The 19,560-nt window shown below is 42.3% G+C and overlaps 1 protein-coding gene across 3 annotated transcripts in view; it reads left to right on the plus strand.

Annotated features, from left to right (window-relative positions):
* Window positions 1-4,676: 4,676 nt before the first annotated feature.
* The window catches only part of vps8 (VPS8 subunit of CORVET complex), a 164,231-nt gene continuing 149,347 nt past the window's right edge, over window positions 4,677-19,560 (plus strand). For all 3 annotated transcript variants that reach the window (XM_070542769.1, XM_054750617.2, XM_054750618.2), the window contains exons 1-4: window positions 4,677-4,830; window positions 10,830-10,898; window positions 16,080-16,210; window positions 19,309-19,405. In XM_070542769.1, coding sequence (XP_070398870.1) covers window positions 4,759-4,830; window positions 10,830-10,898; window positions 16,080-16,210; window positions 19,309-19,405 — 369 coding nt within the window. In that variant the 5' untranslated portion in view covers window positions 4,677-4,758. The remainder of the gene's footprint in view (window positions 4,831-10,829; window positions 10,899-16,079; window positions 16,211-19,308; window positions 19,406-19,560) is intronic.

Raw genomic sequence — 19,560 nt, forward strand, 5'->3', positions numbered from 1 at the left:
GTAACAGCGTGGTAACGCAGTCTGATTAATCTCTTAAAGACAATTTCTTTTCACCTCTTCTCTTTCAGACATATCCAAGTCCTGGTGTGAGGGACTGGCACAACTAAAGCTCGTGAGTTTTCCTAAGACATTTCAAGGAGGAGCCAGGAGAAGCTTTCACAGTGACTGGTACAAATCCCATCCATGGCTGGAGTACTTACAGTTGAACAATTCATCGTACTGTTTTGCCTGTAGGCATTTTTCCCTCCCTGATGCTCCCAGGACTGTTTTCACCTCCCTTGAGGGTTATCAAAATTGGAAAAAGGCAAAAATGAAAGACAGCGGTTTCTGTTCTCATGCAAGATCAGAAAGCCATGCAAATGCAATGTTTGCATGGACAGAGAACAAAAAACCCATGGACAAAGATGCTTCATTATTTGCAATAATGGATGAGGAAAATATGAAACAGGTGACTGAAAATCAGTATTACATTTAAACACTGGCTGAGATCCTTGTTCTAACTGCAACAGAAAATGTAGCCCAGCGGAGTCACAGGGAGACTTCCCATTCTGAGGAAAAAAGGGATTTTTCTATCTGTTAGATTTGCTAAGTAACCATAATCCTGTCATTAAAAAAAGACTTTGACAACAAGCAAAAAATGCTAAGTACACTAGTAAAACAATCCAAAATGAAATGCTTGACTGCCAAGCTGGAATGGTTAAAAAGAACAAGCAGTTTTCAGTGATTGTGGATGAAACTAGAGATATTCAAAAAAAGGAACAAATTTAATTTGTTCTGAGATACTATTACAGTGGTGTGGTTCATGAGAGTGTTCTTGAGTTTGAAGTGGCAGAACAGATGGATGCTGCTGCCTTTAGTGACAAGATTATAAACTTTCTTGAGAAGCATGGCTTAGAGTATAAGGACAATCTCGTAGGTCAAGGCTATGATGGTGCAGCAGTTATGTGTGGAGCACATGCAGGTGTCCAAGCTAAAATAAAAGGAGTGGCTAAACATGCCTTTTATGTTCACTGCCGTGAATATTGCTTAAACTTGGTCGTTGTAGACACTGTAAAAAGTGTGGCAGATGCAGGAAACTTCATCTCCTTGTTGGAACAAATGTACACATTCATATCTGGCTCCTCTTACATAACAGATGGCTGCAAGTGCAGCGGGAGACATTTGATGGTGCACCATGAGAGCTTCAACAGCTAAGTGATACATGTTGGGCGTGTAGGCACATAGCATGTCGCAATGTTATGGACAGGTTGCCTGCAATCCACAAAGAGCTGTTGAAGCAAGAGGGATATTGGCTCAGATTGATCTAAATTTTTCCGGATGTCTTGTTCTCTTTCGAAAGGTTCTCAGTGACTCCAAATATTTATCAGACCTGCTCCAGTCTAAAACGGTGGATTATTCTATGGTTGTTGAACTTGTTGAATCACTCTTAAAGAGACACTGATCCAGTTCCGTAGTCATGACTCGTTTGAGGAAATGTGGAGTGAAACACTTAAGTTATGCACACGAAGCAGCATTGAGACAACTCAGCACAAACCAAAGAGGCCAAGAGTCACATCAAAGGTGCTTCAGGGCAGTGTCATGTCCTCCACCTTAGGACAGCATGAAGTTCCAGATAACAAACACACTTTTAGCATCTCTGTGTACTTTCCAGTTCTGGATAACGTGATTGGATAAATAGGAAGAAGATTTTCCAACACAAACTGTAACATAATGCAAGGTGTGCAGGCACTAAATCCATCAAGTCAGACATTTTTGAGAGAGGAGACTGTTCTTTTGTTGGCTGAAGCGTATGATTCCAACACTGAGGATCTCAAACATGAGTTACATCAGATAAGAAGGGTGTTGCTGAGAAAAAAAGGGCAAAAAGAGAGTCCTACCACTCTGATGGAGATGACTCAGTTTTTAGACCCATATCAGGATGTTTTTCATGAATTGTACATGTGTAAAATAGCTGTTGTTTTACCAGTAAGCAGCACATCCTGTGAACAAAGTTTTTCAACTCTCAGGCTCATAAAGACCTATTTGTGGTCTGCTATGACAGAGAAAAGACTATCAAGCTTGGCTGTACTCAGCATTGAATCAAAACGGCCAAAATCTTTGGATCTTGATGAATTTGTAAAGTGTTTTGCTGAGCTACATTGAAACCGCCACATTGAGATGTTGTAGGAAGGACATAATTTTATAATGTTTTATTTTCGTGATGGGCCTTTAAGCTTATTAAATGAGCACCCAAAACAAATGAATATGTAAATACTGGGAAAACATAAAAGAAAACATGTTTCTGAGTGAACAATAAAACCAAAGTACAATATCTTGTTGCAGTGAAATATTTCTTTACACACAGTGCAATTAGATTTACCTTGGTTCAGCTCACACACATGTGTATATATATATATATATATATATATATATATATATACAGGTGCTGGCCAGTAAATTAGAATATCATCAAAAGGTTGAAAATATTTCAGTAATTCCATTCAAAACGTGAAACTTGTAGATTATATTCATGCAATGCACACAGACCAATGTATTTCCGATGTTTATTACGTTTAATTTTGATATTTATAGGTGACAACCAATGAAAACATCAAATCTGGTATCTCAGAAAATTAGAATATTCTAAAGGCCAATGAAAAAATGTTTGTTTCTCTAATGTTGGCCAACTGAAAAGAATGAACATGAAAAGAATGTGCATGTATAGCACTCAATACTTAGTCGGGGCTCCTTTTGCCTCAATAACTGCAGTAATGCGGCGTGGCATGGACTCGATCAGTCTGTGGCACTGCTCAGGTGTTATGAGAGCCCAGGTTGCTCTGATAGTCGTCTTCAGCTCCTCTGCATTGTTGGGTCTAGCGTATTGCATCCTCCGCTTCACAATACCCCATAGATTTTCTATGGGGTTAAGGTCAGGCGAGTTTGCTGGCCAATCAAGGACAGGGATACCATGGTCCTTGAACCAGGTGCTGGTGGTTTTGGCACTGTGTGCAGGTGCCAAGTCCTGTTGAAAGGTGAAGTCTGCATCCCCATAAAGTTGGTCAGCAGCAGGAAGCATGAAGTGCTCTAAAACTTCCTGGTAGACGGCTGCATTGACCCTGGATCTCAGGAAACAGAGTGGGCCAACACCGGCAGATGACATGGCACCCCACACCATCACTGACGGTGGAAACTTTACACTGGACCTCATGCAACGTGGATTCTGTGCTTCTCCGCTCTTCCTCCAGACTCTGGGTCCTTGATTTCCAAAGGAAATGCAGAACTTGCTTTCATCAGAAAACATAACTTTGGACCACTCAGCATCAGTCCAGTCCTTTTTGTCCTTGGCCCAGGCGAGACGCTTCTTGCGCTGTTTCATGTTCAAGAGTGGCTTGACACACGGAATGCGACACCTGAATCCCATGTCTTTCATGAGTCTCCTCGTGGTGGTTCTTGAAGCGCTGACTCCAGCTGCAGTCCACTCTTTGTGGATCTCCCCCACATTTTTGAATGGGTTTGTCGTCACAATTCTCTGCAGGGTGCGGTTATCCCTAGAGCTTGTACACTTTTTTCTACCACATTTTTTCCGTCCCTTCGCCTGTCTGTTAATGTGCTTGGACACAGAGCTCTGCGAACAGCCAGCTTCTTTAGCAATCACCTTTTGTGTCTTGCCCTCCTTGTGCAAGGTGTCAATGATTGTCTTTTGGACAGCTGTTAAGTCAGAAGTCTTCCCCATGATTGTGGTGCCTTCAAAACAAGACTGAGGGACCTTTTAAAGGCCTTTGCAGGTGTTTTGAGTAAATCAGCTGATTAGAGTGGCAGCAGGTGTCTTCTATATTCAGCCTTTTCAGAATATTCTAATTTTTTGAGATACCAAATTTGGAGTTTTCATTAGTTGTCACTTATGAATATCAAATTTAAATGTAATGAACATTGGAAATACATTGGTCTGTGTGCATTGCATGAATATAATGTACAAGTTTCACGTTTTGAATGGAATTACTGAAATATTTTCAACCTTTTGATGATATTCTAATTTACTGGCCAGCACCTGTATATATGTATTGTGTATATATATATATATATATATATATATATATATATATATATATATATATATATATATATATATATATGTGTGTGTGTGTGTGTGTATGTATGTATGTATGTATTGCCAACCTAGAAAAATGTTTGCCCCTCTTCTGCCACCCCATAAATAATTGTCTAGATCCGCCCCTGGATACTGGATCGGAGTCAATCAATCTGGGTGGGTGGGGGGTGGGGGTGGGTGACAGATCCCCCCCGTCCCCCACCCTATCTGTGCACCTGGTCTAGAGCCACTAGTGTGTATGTTAAGTCAGAGTAATTGAACATCTGAACATTAGTTCAAGTCAAGTCTAACTTTATAAAATTATTTTCTGTGGTCTGACTCGAGTGCAAGTCATGTGACTCAGTCCACACCTCTGGTAGCTTCTTCACAGAAAAAAGCTGGTGAGTGGTCTGAGGACAGTTGTTAGCTTCAGACTGACTTTTTATGAATGAACAAACACTGAAGGTAAAAAGTGGCGATATGACTGACAAACATAATGATTTAACTCATAAAGGAATCCCGCGCTTCTAAAACCATTTCATCTTCCTTGTTTCTGGTGTGTTGCAATTACATTTAGTGCCAACAGATGGCGGGATTTCATCTCTAAGCTATTGGGCCTACTGATAACCATAGAAGAAGAGAAACCCCCCGAAGAAGCGGAAGAAAAAGCATCGGCAACGTAAACACACAAAATGTCGCAGCCACCAGACACTGGGAGCTTTTTATCAGCCTCTTCTCAGCTCAACCTCATGGAAGCGGAACCGGTGAGAGAATTACGCCCCGTTATACCGTCAGCTATACGAGACCGGTTCTCCCGGACCCGACCAGGTTCCTCCGTCGTTGGGTCCAGACCACAGCTTGTGGTCCGCCACACACAGCAGCATCAGCTGCAACAATAACAACAACAATAGCAGTCTTTGGACGCAGCATGCTACATGTATCGGTCTTTGTCAGATGACGTACCGGGTGCTGTAGCGCTAGCTGCTGATAGCTGAGTGTGTAAACACCAGAAGCGTTGCTCGGTTTGTGTGTTGTGAGCTTATAAACCTGCAGAAATGGTCCACTCCTGTTGTGTGAAGAGCTGCCATGCTGTTGGTTTTAGGCTGGTGCCATAATATTTTGACGCTCCCCCTGCTGATTTTTGTCCTTGCATCAGTTTTAGTAACTGTTTGATATACCAAGGGAGTTCTCCGTTGTGTATCTAAAATACAACTCCTCATCTGCAGGTATTTCCAGAAGTCTTGCTTAGGGATTCTGTACTACTAACTGTGTAAAACTCATCAGAGTATCCCCCTCAAAGACATCTCCTAAATAGATGATCCCCGCCTCTATCCATCCTTTCCAATAGAGGCTTTTTTTTAAAATCACTGTAAGAGCTTTGTTATACCACAGAGATGACCTTCTAGCCTAGTGAACTAGACCAAATTCTTGCTTTGCAAAGTTTGGTCTAGGCATGCTCCATTGGAACCTCTGCAGCTCCTACCAGGACTCTGGCTAGCCAATCACAACTCTCTAGAGGGGTTTCAAACACAAAGAGCTGTGATTGGTCCATAATGGTGGGCCAATCATAGTGCTCTATCTGCTTAGTGAACAAATCACAGAGCTTTATCCACTTTGTGGGCCAATCAGGGCACTCTATATGCCTGGTGGGTGGGATGATGCAACAGAGTGAAACAAGAGTATGTCACATTCATTGTCCAGTGGAATGCGGAGATCATTTGAAAGACAACGGTAGAACCCGCCCCACAACCGAGAGCCGTCAATGGAGCGTGGCCAGACTAAATAATACATTTATTTAGTCTGGCTTGCCAGGCTAATGACCTTCTAGTGAAAGAGGGATTCAAATTAGCCATTTTATGTACTGTATGCCATGTTTTCCTGGCGAATGCCAATACTGGGTTCCCAGTTGAGACGTCTCCCCCACTTTGAGAAATATAGTCCTGCAATGGCATTGGGGCAGTAAGTTCTTTTTCAATTAAACTCCAGACCGGGGCCTGGTCCTCTGGCCTATATATTTTTGCCATTTGTTTGAGAGAGAAGGCATACTGGTACCAGTCCATCCTTGGTAGCTCCAGACCCCCATCTTCTTTTGCCGCAAACATTTTAGTTCTATTCAATTGAGGTATTTTATCTCCCCACAAAAAGACTGCCACTGCTACATTAAATCTTCTCAGTTATGAGGGGGGGAAAGCCATGGGTAATAGATATGCAATGTAATTAAGTTGTGAAATCACTATCATTTTAGTAATATTTATTTATCCTAATAGAGACAAACCTATTTTAGCCCAATTTTGTAGCCTGCCCTCAACTTTTAAAAGTAAGGGGAGGATGTTTTCCATCACAATATCCTTTAGACCTGGAGTGATTTTTATCCCCAAGTATACTAATTCCTTTGGTGCCCACTTAAACTGCCAATCCTGCCAAAGGCTTGGAGGAATTGAGTTAGACAGGGGCATATCTTCTGACTTTCCCCAGTTTATCTTATAGCCAGAGACATTGGAGAAGGTCTCGATCACCGATAGGATCTGAGGGACAGCTACTTCTGGATTAGTCAAATCAACTTTATTTATGTAGCACTTTCCATACAAAAAAAAAATGCAACTCTTAAGTGCTTCACAGATTAAAATGGCCCCATAGATCCCCTGCAACGGTGGCACAGGAGTTAAGTGCTCGCCCCGTAATCAGAAGGTTGCAGGTTTGAGCCCCGCTCAGTCTGTCGCTGTCGTTGTGTCCTTGGGCAAGACACTTAACCCACGTTGCCTGCTGGTGGTGGTCGGAGGGACCGGTGGCGCCAGTGCTCGGCAGCCTCGCCTCTGTCAGTGCGCCCCAGGGCAGCTGTGGCTACATTGTAGCTCATCCCCACCAGCGTGTGAATGTGTGTGTGAATGGGTGAATGACTGATTGTGTTGTAAGTGCCTTGAGGGGTTCCAGAACTCTAGAAGGCGCTATATCAAATACAGGCCATTTACCATATATCTAGCCCAGCCCCCCTCCCCAAGTATAAAACAATTGACAATTGCATTTCCCCTCCCGCAACCAATTTCCAAGGTGAGCGTACACTCACCCACACACTCGCACGCTCGCACACGCAGTCAGTAGTAGTATGTCATCCGCGTACAAAAGTAGTTTATGCTCCATCTTACCTGCTAATATCTGCTTAATATTTGTATCGTTCCTGATGACCGCCGCCAGAGGTTCTAATGCCATGGCAAAGATTAAGGGGCTCAGAGGGCATCCTTGCCTTTTACCCCTGTGTAGGAAAAACTGTGGAGATGCCTTCCCATTCGTTAATACGGAGGCCTTCGGATTGCAATATAGGAGCCTAACCCATTTTATAAATGGAGAGCCAGCCCAAACCTAGACAGTGTCTTGAATAAGTATCCCCACTCCACTCTGTCAAACGCTTTCTCTGCGTCCAGGGAGAGGGCCACCACCTGTCCTGGGTCATTTTTAGCTTGCCAAATTAAATGGAGTAATCTCCGAACGTTGTCTGCTGAGGACCTCCCCCGGATAAAGCCCACCTGATCCACGTGTATGAGATGGGGCATATGAGCCTCCAATCTAGTAGCTAAAATCTTAGCCAATATTTTGGCATCTACATTTATAAGTGACACTGATTTGATCTAATTTCAGAGAAAAATAGAACAGGTTAGATGCACCTAATAAATAAAATTACTAACAAACTCAGGAGTCTGTTTCTTTGCTTCACTGTTTTGGTGCTGAGAATATCACTAATGCGGATCAAAGGAGATACACAGATGAATGCACCTCTTATTTATTATTTGGAGACTACATTTACTACAGCTGGCAGAGGCAGAGATTTTTTCTATTGATACACGGATTTACAGAATCATTTTAAATGTTAATAGGGGAAGACTGCAGGAGGGAGCGGTAAAATACAGGCGGTCCCCAGCAAAAACAAGAAACTTTACGAGTCTGATGAAACCCGCTGGTTTTCCATCAGGCAGTCACGGGCAGCTCCAACGACCCAGTGGCTGTGCTGGGTCAATGTTATCGAGCTCAGTCTGGCTCGGCAGAGGGTGAATGAGCCGAGGCGACGTCGTGCTCTGCTTAAGAAGAAGAAGTGTTATTTTCCCGCTTCAGAAGAAGCGTCCAACGTGTTTTTACGCTTTCTCCGAGACATGTCACGTCGCTAAGTTGTTAGCAGCGCGCGCTAACACATCAATAGTGCAACGTAGCCTGCTGGAGGTTTTAAGAGTTCAGATGAAAACACCCAACCTCTCACGCTGCTCACACATCGATCTTAAGTTGTTGCTGTTGCGCTCACGCCGTAATACAGTATTAGATGTGGTTAAAGTCAGACATGAAAAAATAAATAAATGTTACATGAATAAGTGATGCTTAGCCTGGTGGGGGGAGGAAAATCTGGCCTAATAAGCACTGGAGGAAACCCTGTCAAGATCGTCAACACTCGTTTATCTTAATGCTACTGAAACATGTAAACCAAAAAGCATTATATCCACTGCTACCTTTCTAATTTTAAACTCAGTAACTTATGCTGTAACTTCACCTTGCCCTGCCTGCTCCTCCTTGCTGCCGCCGTCTGTGATCACAAGCGACAACATAGTAGTTCCTGCTGCTTCTTCGGGAAACAGCGCAAAAATAAATAAATAAATAAATAAAACTTGGGATCTTGTAGGCATGGCGGTGGGCTACGCCTATGTAAGGGAAACCCTGACTAATGCATGAATTCCATTACAACTTAACATTTTTACTGAAAAAATATGCAGCTGCACCTGCTACTGTATTAGCAGCAAAACAACAAACTGCATGCATGCAGTTTCTCAGTGACTTTAAAACATCACCACCACCATAAAACTTTTTCTGTTGCTCCAAATACAGGAAAACATCCCTTACCAGGGTTTTTTAAATAAATAAAAATATCTGAAAATAAGTTTAAATGTTAAATAGTAGTTAACATCATTTAAGTGCATCAGCAAATTCTCTCATTGCTACTGAACATTTTCTCCACTTATGTGGTTATGATTGCTGGGCCAAACTAGGAGAAAATTAAGATTTTCTGAGGGAAAGAGAAAAACAATTGCCTACCTTTCAGAAGAGGAACTGGCAAAAAAAAAAAAAAAAAAAACTACATGGAAAATATGTGAAAACGTTTGTTTTTAACCCCATATTGAACAAGTTTACCTAGATCTTAAAACGCAGCTCAGATGATGAAACTGCAACTATGATTCTGATAACAGGCTAACAAATTAAACCAGCTCCTCTAAGACAACCGGCTAGCAGAGCTTCTGACTGACAGTTTATGTGCAGCAGCAAATCAACTATCCTGATTAACAAGGTTATAAAAGCTCATAAATGAAAAATCACTTTGATGTGTGGGGGAACTTTTCCAGGCCCTCTTTAGCAGGATGGGACTGGGAGGAGAGTGCTGTAGCCTTTTAGCTGGAAGCTAATCGGAGCCTGGGGCTAACATCACCACCCGGTGGAACACTAGCGACATGGAGGTGGGTTGGTTCACCGTCGGAGTCAGCCCGGTAAAAATGATTAACGACACCGAGCAGAGTCACGTTCACGTTTGAAAGCAGCGCTGATTCCAGAAACCTCAGCACAAAGTGCGCTCGTTGCTCTGAGCCAGCATGATGAACAAGGGAATGGCGCAGCTAACTTTCCATCCTAAGGGTCTACGTAGGGGGCGGGCATATTACGTGAACGGACCCATCTGATTGGCCGCATATTAGAAGGGCTACATTTGATTGGTCAAATAATACTTCTGCGTAAAAAACAGAGCTGGCTTACAAAAAGTTGATGTATGACACGGATGGAAATGATGAACCAAACATTTATCGCCATTTTTGACGTGCTTTGCGATGGGACTATCGCACGTCCTGTTATCGCGATGACGATAATTTTTCGATATATTGTGCAGCCCTAGTCTTAACCTAAAATTCTAGACTGACAGTAGCAGCAGCAAAATGATGGAGCTGTAGCAACGTGTCATTGACGTCGACAACTCGATTCTAAAAAATCATCTATGTCAAATCTGGTCGTCGATGCACCATGCCCGCTTGTTACATTCCAAGGGATTCGTAAATAGAGGAGGATTCTGTCTGCTTTTCCTCTAGTTCACTTTCTTCTCTGGTCAAAAAGCCCTGGGGAGTGCAAACATCAGCAAAATAACAAGCACATCAGATTTCCTTTCATCACTGGCAACAAGTGAAGATGTAATTGTGTACAGCAACTTTTAAGAGTGGCGAAAGTTTTGTAACCATTTGTTACAAATCAGCAAATGCATTTTTTCCTCATAGGCTCCCGTAGAAGGAAACATGGCATCCAATATGGCGGCGCTCAGAGACAGACCCGTTCCCATGTATTTTAGACCTGATTTTTATAGATCTATGTTACAAGGCCGCCAATATTTTCAACAACTGGGCATCATTTAATTCATTTTCAACAACATTTTGATGGATATTTCCAGAAATGAATGGTTAAAACTACACATTGTCTCTTTAAAGTGGTTGCAGTAACCAAACTTTGCCTCAGGAATTTAGGAATATTTCTATGAAAGTTTGATGAATGAGGCCTCTGATCTGATCAGGTCATTAAAGTAGACCTACTCTTAGTGGTCTCAGCTGTTGCTTTTGACATAAGCAATTCCTGATTAAGTGGAGTTATTGAACAATGAGACAAATCAATTTGTTTGAACTGAAGTGAGATTTAAATTCAAGTACAAAAGGAGTATAATTAAAACTTTATTCTAACTGTCTGTATTTTATGTTCTTAGATTGACGATAAGGAGTTTGACATACCCCAAGTGGACACACCTCCCACACTGGAGAGCATCCTTAGTCAGGTAATGTACTTCAGTTTAATGCTCTACTTTTCTTCGTCTCATAAAAGTGTCCTCACATTGATCAGGCAATAACCCAGCTAAACATCTGGTTATATTTATTTAATTATTTCTAATCTCTTCTTTGAGCATGTCCAGAAAATGATGGTGAGGAACTCCATTCAGCAGAGACACATTTACACACACAGGTTTATATATATATATATGTACATACTGATATTATACACATCTCGTCACACCCATGTATATACATACATACATATATATATATATATATTGTATGTATATATATATATATATATATACATATATATATATATATATATATATATATATATAATATATATGTATGTATATATATATATATATATATATATATATAATATATATATATATATATATATATATATATATATATATATATTATATATATATATATATACATATGTATGTATATATATATATATATATATATATATATATATGTAGTGTAATGGTTTATGGCTCTTTTATGAAAGAGGAACCATTTCTACATATTAATTTGAGATATAAATTTTTATAAATTGATAACCAAATTTTATAGAATTAAGAAGACTCAAAGGTTGTTTTCATCGATAAACTGATGATCATATCCGTGTGTCTGTGTTTCAGTTCAATGAAGAGACAAGTTTGAAAGTTAAGAATTTTAATTCTTCAATTTAAACTAATGATTTGAAATGACAAGCATAGGAAAAACAATCAACATTGGCAACCTCTTTGGACAATCTTTAACAGTTGATATTTTAAGCTTGCACAAATAGACCTTGTGTTGGATGTGCTAAGATTGAGAATGATGTAATTATGAATGCGTGTGTGCAAGTGTCTGAGATTGCTTCAGGAAGAAACAGGTGTCTGAGTGAACAATGATGATTTGAATTAAACTTGGGTCTTATTAGGAAAAGGCATCAAACGCTATCTGTCGTTTACTGCCTCACCGTACAAGGACCCCCTTTTCAGATCCGGACGTCACCGGAGGATGTTCATCCAGGAGACACCTTGGCTGGCAGAGAAGACGATGGTGTCCGACTCTCCGGTCCAGAGTTGACCTCGGTACACGTTGATGACGCGTTTAGCAGACGCGCTTTCTTAAGTTTAAATTACCCAGAAATCAAAGGACGAGTCTGCGTTAGCTGGTTGCGTTTCAGCTATCCTGTCTGGCTTGACAGGAATAGCGTGGGGGAGGGGGGGACAGGAGCCGCAGGCTCCCTTCCCCGTGTGTGTGTTCAGCACGTCCGCTCTCTCTCGTTGACAATCTCAAACTGAATCATGAATTGAAACTTACCAAACCCAGTTCTCTTCCCAAAGCAAAACTTGTGCGTCAGAGCAAATGTGTTTTGGAGCACTAAAACATCTTCAAAACATGATTTAATTAAGCATTGATTCATTATAGTTATTATGATTAACCAAAGCATAATAATAATTCATTTGATTAAAACACATTTATAATGAGTAAAATGGTAAAATGATTATTTAGCATTAATAAACAAAGGAAGCGTAAGACTCTTTTATTATGACTAGCTTTCATGAGAACTCCATCTTCTGGCACTGCGGGTGCTCAGATGTTGTGGTTTCTGTTGAATCTTGCAGACTTCCTGTCGGCAAAGGTCTTAATCTGTGGGTGAAAGTTCTGAGCGACCCAGCTCTGACCCAGCCGGGCCAAATACAACCTTTGGCACAGAAAACCCATATTTCCTCACGTTACATATATATATATATATATACATATATATTGCAGGGTTTTATACATATATACATACATATACACATATATATATGTATACGCATATATATATATATGTATATATATATGTATATATATATATACCGTGCTGTCTGTTTTTCCACCTCTGCCCCCTGTTCACATCTAACCTCAGAACATTAAAAGCTGAAGGACGCCAGCTGGAGCGCCTCTACAAGAGAACGGGCCTCTCTATACACAAAGACCTGTACATCGCCCACCTAGCCCGTTATAAGGATTCTATTTCTCACACCAAATCAGATTACTACTCCAATATCATCAACTATAACAACGGAAACTCCAAAACTCTTTTCTCAGCCCTCCATAAAATTTTCAATTCTCCCTCTATACTACCCCCTCACTTCTACTCCACTGACACCTGTAATAGCATCCTTTCCTTTTTAACCATAAAATCACCCAAATCCATCTGAGTCTTAGCCCGGCTGACCCCCACACACTTCCCCCTGATGATCTCACGTTCTCTGAATCCTTCTCAGACTTCTCAGTTCCTGATGCCTCTTATATCTCGGATTTAATATGCGAATCCAAGCCCACCACCTGTCAGCTTGACCCACTCCCATCTTCCCTGGTTAAATCCTGCCTCTCATCCCTGTTACCCTTCATTTGCTCCATCATCCATGCCTCCCTCCAGACTGGAATCGTTCCCTCAGCCTTTAAAACTGCAGCTCTAACCCCGTTTCTCAAAAAGCCCGGCTCAGACCCAAACAATTTTAATAACCTTCGCCCCATCTCCAACTTACCATTTATCTCTAAGATACTTGAAAAAGTTGTTGCTAACCAACTACACTCTCATCTATCCAGCAACTCCCTCTACGAAGTCTTCCAGTCTGGTTTCCGCCCCCACCACAGCACAGAAACGGCTCTGATCAAAATCACAAACAACCTCCTTCTTGCAGCAGACTCAGGCCAGATTTCCATTCTCATCCTACTCGATCTCAGTGCAGCATTTGACACCATCTCACACACAATTCTACTCCATAGACTATCCATCATCGGCATTTCAAAAACTCCTCTAAATTGGCTCAAATCATATCTATCTAATCGCACTCAATTCGTCCAACTGCGCACCTTCCACTCTAACCCCAAGCCAGTTACCTCTGGAGTTCCTCAGAGCTCAGTCTTAGGTCCCCTTCTTTTCATAATCTACTTACTCCCACTTGGCAATATCTTCAGGAAATTTAATATTCATTTTCACTGCTACGCCGATGACACCCAGCTCTACTTCTCTACCCAACCAAACCCCCCACTCCCTTCATCCTCCCTTCTCAGTTGCCTCACCGAAGTCAAATCCTGGTTTGCTTCTAACTTTCTACAGCTCAACAGTAATAAGACTGAGATCCTCCTCACTGGCACCAAGTCATCTCTATCCAAGACCAGTTCATTCTCACTCAGCTTCGACAACACCACACTTCTCCCCACCGCCAAAGCTAAGAGCTTGGGTGTCATCTTAGACAACACCTTATCATTCATTCCTCATATTAACAACACAATAAAAACTGCTTATTTTCATCTTCGCAATATCAGTCGGCTCCGCCCCTCCCTCAGTCAGCACTCCGCTGCTATTTTGGTCCACAGCCTGGTCACCAGTCGCATTGATTACTGTAATGCCCTCCTCTCTGGTCTCCCTTTAAAATCACTCAACAAGTTACAGTTAGTCCAAAATTCAGCTCCACGGATAATCACCAAGACCTCCACTTTTGATCACATCACCCCTGTCCTGCAACAACTTCACTGGCTCCCTGTCAAATACAGAATTGACTACAAGATACTTCTTCATGCATTTAAAGCCATCCATAATCTCGCTCCCCCATATCTTTCTAATCTCCTCCACATTGTCACTCCCACTCGCTCTCTCCGATCATCATCTTCACCTTCCCTGTCCGTTCCTCGCACTCGACTTAGTACTATGGGAGCCAGAGCTTTCAGCCACTCAGCTCCAAAACTCTGGAACACTCTACCGCCCGACCTCCGCAATATAAACTCCTTCTCAACCTTCAAGTCTCAACTCAAAACTCACATGTTCCGCCTGGCTTACTCACTGTAACTGTCCTCCATCCATCTACTCTTTTTGGTCTATTATCCATCGCACTGCTCTGACTCTACCTTTGGGAATTACTTTTAGCATTTATTTCTTGTTGTTTGTATTGCTTGCTTGTTATATTTTGTCCTGTACAGTGACCTTGAGAGCTTTGAAAGGCGCTTGAAATAAAATGTATATATATATATATATATATATATATATATATATATGTGTGTGTGTGTGTGTGTGTGTGTGTATATTTGGGTTTAATGGCGGATTGCATAAACAAACTGTAACCTTAGAGGTCTTGAGGGATTTTGTGGTCTCGCGACTCAAGCAAGGAGCATGGCAGAGAAGCTGCTTCGCTGCTGAGACTGTCCCGGTGTTCACGGAGGGCTGTGATTGTCATGAGTAAACTATGCTACTGCCATTCCACGCTGCTGATGCTTTCAGTGTATAGCAGGTGTAAGTGTTTTTCTCCTCAGAAGAAGCTACAATGGCGTTCTGCCGAGCTGTGGTAGCCTCATGGAGGGCACCACCGACTGGCACACTGCTGTCAACCACTTAAACATTCTCCCTCTCCTGATAACATTTTACCTTTTTGACAAGGAATGTGCTACTACTAGTTTACCTGTTTAATTAATTATAGATTCACTAAGATAAAAAAGTTTATCGCTTACTAAATACAGTATTTACTAAGAAATCACAATGTAGCCACAGAATTACTGATTGGTATATTTGTTGTGTGTGTGTGTGTGTGTGTGTGTGTGTGTGTGTGTGTGTGTGTGTGTGTGTGTGTGTGTGTGTGTGTGTGTGTGTGTGTGTGTGTGTGTGTGTGTCTACTCTGTCTTCTCCATCCCCAGTGAGTCATGGTGGATGGCTGCTTATACTGAGCCAGGATCCTCTGGAGGTTTCTTCCTGTTTAAAGGGAGTTTTCCTCTCCACTGTCGCTAAATGCTTGCTTACTATGAGGATTACTGTAAAGACTCTGACACTAGTCAGTGATTCGATGCGACCTGCTGGGTTCCTTATATAGGAAACTTTTTACTGATTGGCTTAATGAACTAACCTGTATTGGAATGTTTACCAAGTGCCTTGAGATGACTCTTGTCCTGATTTGGAGCTATGTAAATAAACTTGAATTGAAGTGAATTGAATTTAGATAAGAAAACCATCAGGGGTCTCCCAAAATGGATTTCAAAGAGCAAAAAGTTTTCAAGCCAGGTTGTATTTGTTGATTCATGCATAATAATCTCTTAGTGAAGTTTCTGAGCTGCTGACATGTATTTCCTGTTTCTTAAAGCTGAATGTCCAGGAGAGATGTTTCTGCTGACAGGACTTTGTGATGCCATCCTGTGTGTTACAGGTGGAGGAGGGGGAAGATCCAATTGTTTTGGAGGACACTTGTACCCTAAACACAGACAACATGGATGCCCAGTCTTGTGAAACCTCATCTGTGGCCAGCTCAGACAGCGGAGACCTGGCACACCTGAAACGGCACAAATTCACACTCATTAAAATGTTCTGTTTTTGGAGTTTAGACAGAATTTCCTCTAGTCAGAACTAAACAGTCTAGTTGCTATTTGACTCTCCAATCTTCCTTAACACCTAAAGACCCATCAGTTACAAACATCACATCATTTTCAGTGCTGCACTCATCTCCACCTCTCCTTTATCCATCCGGCTGCAGCAAATGGACCCATTTAAGCCTGACTTTTGGGCTCGGCACATGGGAGGCGACATCGCCTCTCCTCCATTCATTTTCAATGTGACATAGAATTGACTTACATGCGCGACAAAGTGATAATCGCGGGTCCCCCTCCTACCAAGCGAAACGCGAAAAACGTGCGTGTGAAATTTTGCGCTCGTGCACGTGTCGTGCACAGGCGACGCGATCCCAGAAAGTTGAAACATTTTCAACTTTTCATCGCTGTCGCTCGGACGAGGACTAATCAACGGAGGTTTCATTCACTGACCAATGAGCGGCCAGGATGCTACGTACATCTCCGAGCAAACATGAAGGAGAAGTTGATTATTATTATGTTTTATATAGTAAAATCAGAAGTAAGATTTCACATAACTCTAGCAGCACCTTGTGAAACATCATATCTACCACTTTTTTAACTCTGAACCGCTTAAACAACCTTAATTCCCTCCAACCTGACACAGCCAAGCAAAACAACTGAAGTTTCGATTTCGCCACGGAACAGACCACGTAGATGGCTTTGCCGCTGGCTGCTGCCGCGGATCGCCTCCCGTGTGTCAGGTAATAAAAGCGACAGCGACAAATTTTGCTGATCGCGGTCGTTTGTCGCCTCCCGTGTGCCGAGGCCATTATACTTCTCTGTCAGCTCCAGTGTGGAGTCGCGCTCATGCATTGACAGAGATGTCAATGTCTTCAGATTTCTACGTCACCTAGGGATTGTTGCAAAGTAACATTGGAGGGACATTGCGCGTCGACATATAAAAACATAGCCAACCCATTGCTCCGCCAGGGCCAGGTTAAAGCCACAAGTGGGAGGTTCCCACCACTGATTTTTTGACTGTGTCACACCCAGAGAATCCAAAAATGGGAAAAGAGGTGGAGCTGAGGGCGGGACTGATACGGTTGGAACAAATGAACCAATGTAGCTTCTAGCTAACTTGGCTAACCCAAGAAGCTAATAAGGGTTTGCCCACCCGCACGGCCGACTGGCTTCCAAGATTGTAGTCATCCTGGTCTCCTGTGGAGATCTAGTATTGACCAGGACTATTAAATTACAAGCAGAGCCTCAGACTGCTGCGATAGTAGCTGGGCGCCTTGGCCTTTTACATCAGCTCATGCTACACAGTTGGAGATCTGCAGGACAATATCTATGTGCTAGCCCAAAGCTAACTGAGTTTTTCTGGGTGTTTTTAGCAAGAAAAACATGGTAGAGGGATTTCAAAGTGAAGGCATCTCTGGCCCGCTTAGTAACAAAATCATAACTAGGTAAGATGACCGAGGATATCAGGCTTTGCTGGTCCACCACGGTTGAGCAACTCAAAAATGAAGCCGTGTCAACTAAAAGAGCTGCAGTGTTTCTGTGGTCTCGCTCAGAGATCCACAAGTGACCAGCACGACTACAGCCCAGCATCGGAGCCGGTCCGCATGTTGTGGGCAGGAAATAGGAGAAGCCAGGCACCCACTCAAGTTTCTTATGCAGCCAGCAGCCCCACTAACACGTTTGACCAAGCAGTTAAATAACACAGCATTTCCCCATTCAACCAGCGAAATAAAGTGCTGAAATATAATTTTACCTACTGATGAAAAAGAAGCAGAAACCACTTGGATGATCTGTTAATGCAGTCAACAACCACAGCATGCCCTCTTGGTCAAAATAAGTCCATGATTAACATCCAAACACGAACACACAGAGAACACACCTAAAGTTCAGAGAGTCAAAACGGCCGATCTGCTAACATGGGGCTGAGACCTTTCCCCGGAGCTAGTTGTGAAGTCTCAGGCTCTGATGTGCATTAATTATTCATAGTTTTAAGCATTAAATTCCATGTAAACAGAAGAGTTACAAAATAATTCACCCCCCTCAGAGTTGTCATGAGTATACACTAGATCTATTAAACTTAAAATAGTTTTTTGAACCAGGCTGTAAACATGTTTATTTCTGCTGTCAAATGGGCATTTTTAACATGGGAGTCGATGAGGATTTGCTGACTGATTCAAGCTATAATGAAGCTAGTTGTATTTATTATTTCACAAATGTAAAAGCTCAGTTTTAGACTTTATTGTCTCTTTCTCTCTCTCTCTCTCTGTGTGTGTGTGTGTGTTAAGCCGGGTGTACACTGTGCGACTTTTTCACTTTTTTGAGCCGATTTTCCACTCGTGCGAGAATCCACAAGATCGGGGTGAGTTTTGCGCTGTGCGTCGTGTAGTGTACAGGGGGTTACGAGAGGCGATTAACACCACGTGACCAGCTACCGATCAGTAATCGTGAGCTCGCACGGACTTCTGGAGTGTTTGATATTTTGCTCGTTCCTCGTGAGGGTTGAAGCGGCGCTGCGAGTGGCTGCAACCCAAAAGGTACCAGAACCGCTCACGGCGCATGCGTAATCATTCATCAACACCGCTCAGCCGCTATTTCCCTAATAACACACGTTGTTCGTTTTCATTTCTAAACGTTTTTTTTTACACACAGTGACAAGGTTTGTCAAGAAAGCATGTCTGTCGTGTTCATTTCAAATTAAACAGATCACAAAACACAGATTTACTTTCTTTGTTTCGTTTTCCTCATCCAACCCCCATAAATCCCTGTGTGTCCTCCTGCAGCACTCCCGAAGGACAACGGGCAAAACAAGACAAAAAAGTCTGACGTGTTGTATAAAAACTGCTATTTTTAGCATATTTTTAGGGCCGACGTGTTGCTACCAGACGTACAGTGTGAGCAGTCAGGTCGCATCCGAGAACTGGGTCGTGCAGTGTGAGCGCATGACTCGTGAGATCTGCTCTGCGAGGAAGTCGTACAGTTTGAGCTGAAGCTGAGTGCTACGAGTGAAAAGGTCGCACAGTGTACGCCCGGCTTTAATGTGCATGTTTTTACTTTTGTGTCACCCTGTAGAAAGAGAAGGACACAGGACTCCAATACAGCAGTTCATGGGTCTGTCCTCCGAATCAGTTTACTGAAGGGCATCTCTGCACAGATTGCTGCTGCTGCTGTAAGACTTTAAAACACACACACACACACACACACACACACACACACACACACACACACACACACACACACACACACACACACACACACACACACACACACACACACATGCTCTCTGTCTTTATAGATCTTTTGATTGAGGTCACATATTCTTCA

Source organism: Nothobranchius furzeri, chromosome 12 (assembly GCF_043380555.1).
Source record: "Nothobranchius furzeri strain GRZ-AD chromosome 12, NfurGRZ-RIMD1, whole genome shotgun sequence".
Classification (NCBI taxonomy): Eukaryota; Metazoa; Chordata; class Actinopteri; order Cyprinodontiformes; family Nothobranchiidae; genus Nothobranchius; species Nothobranchius furzeri.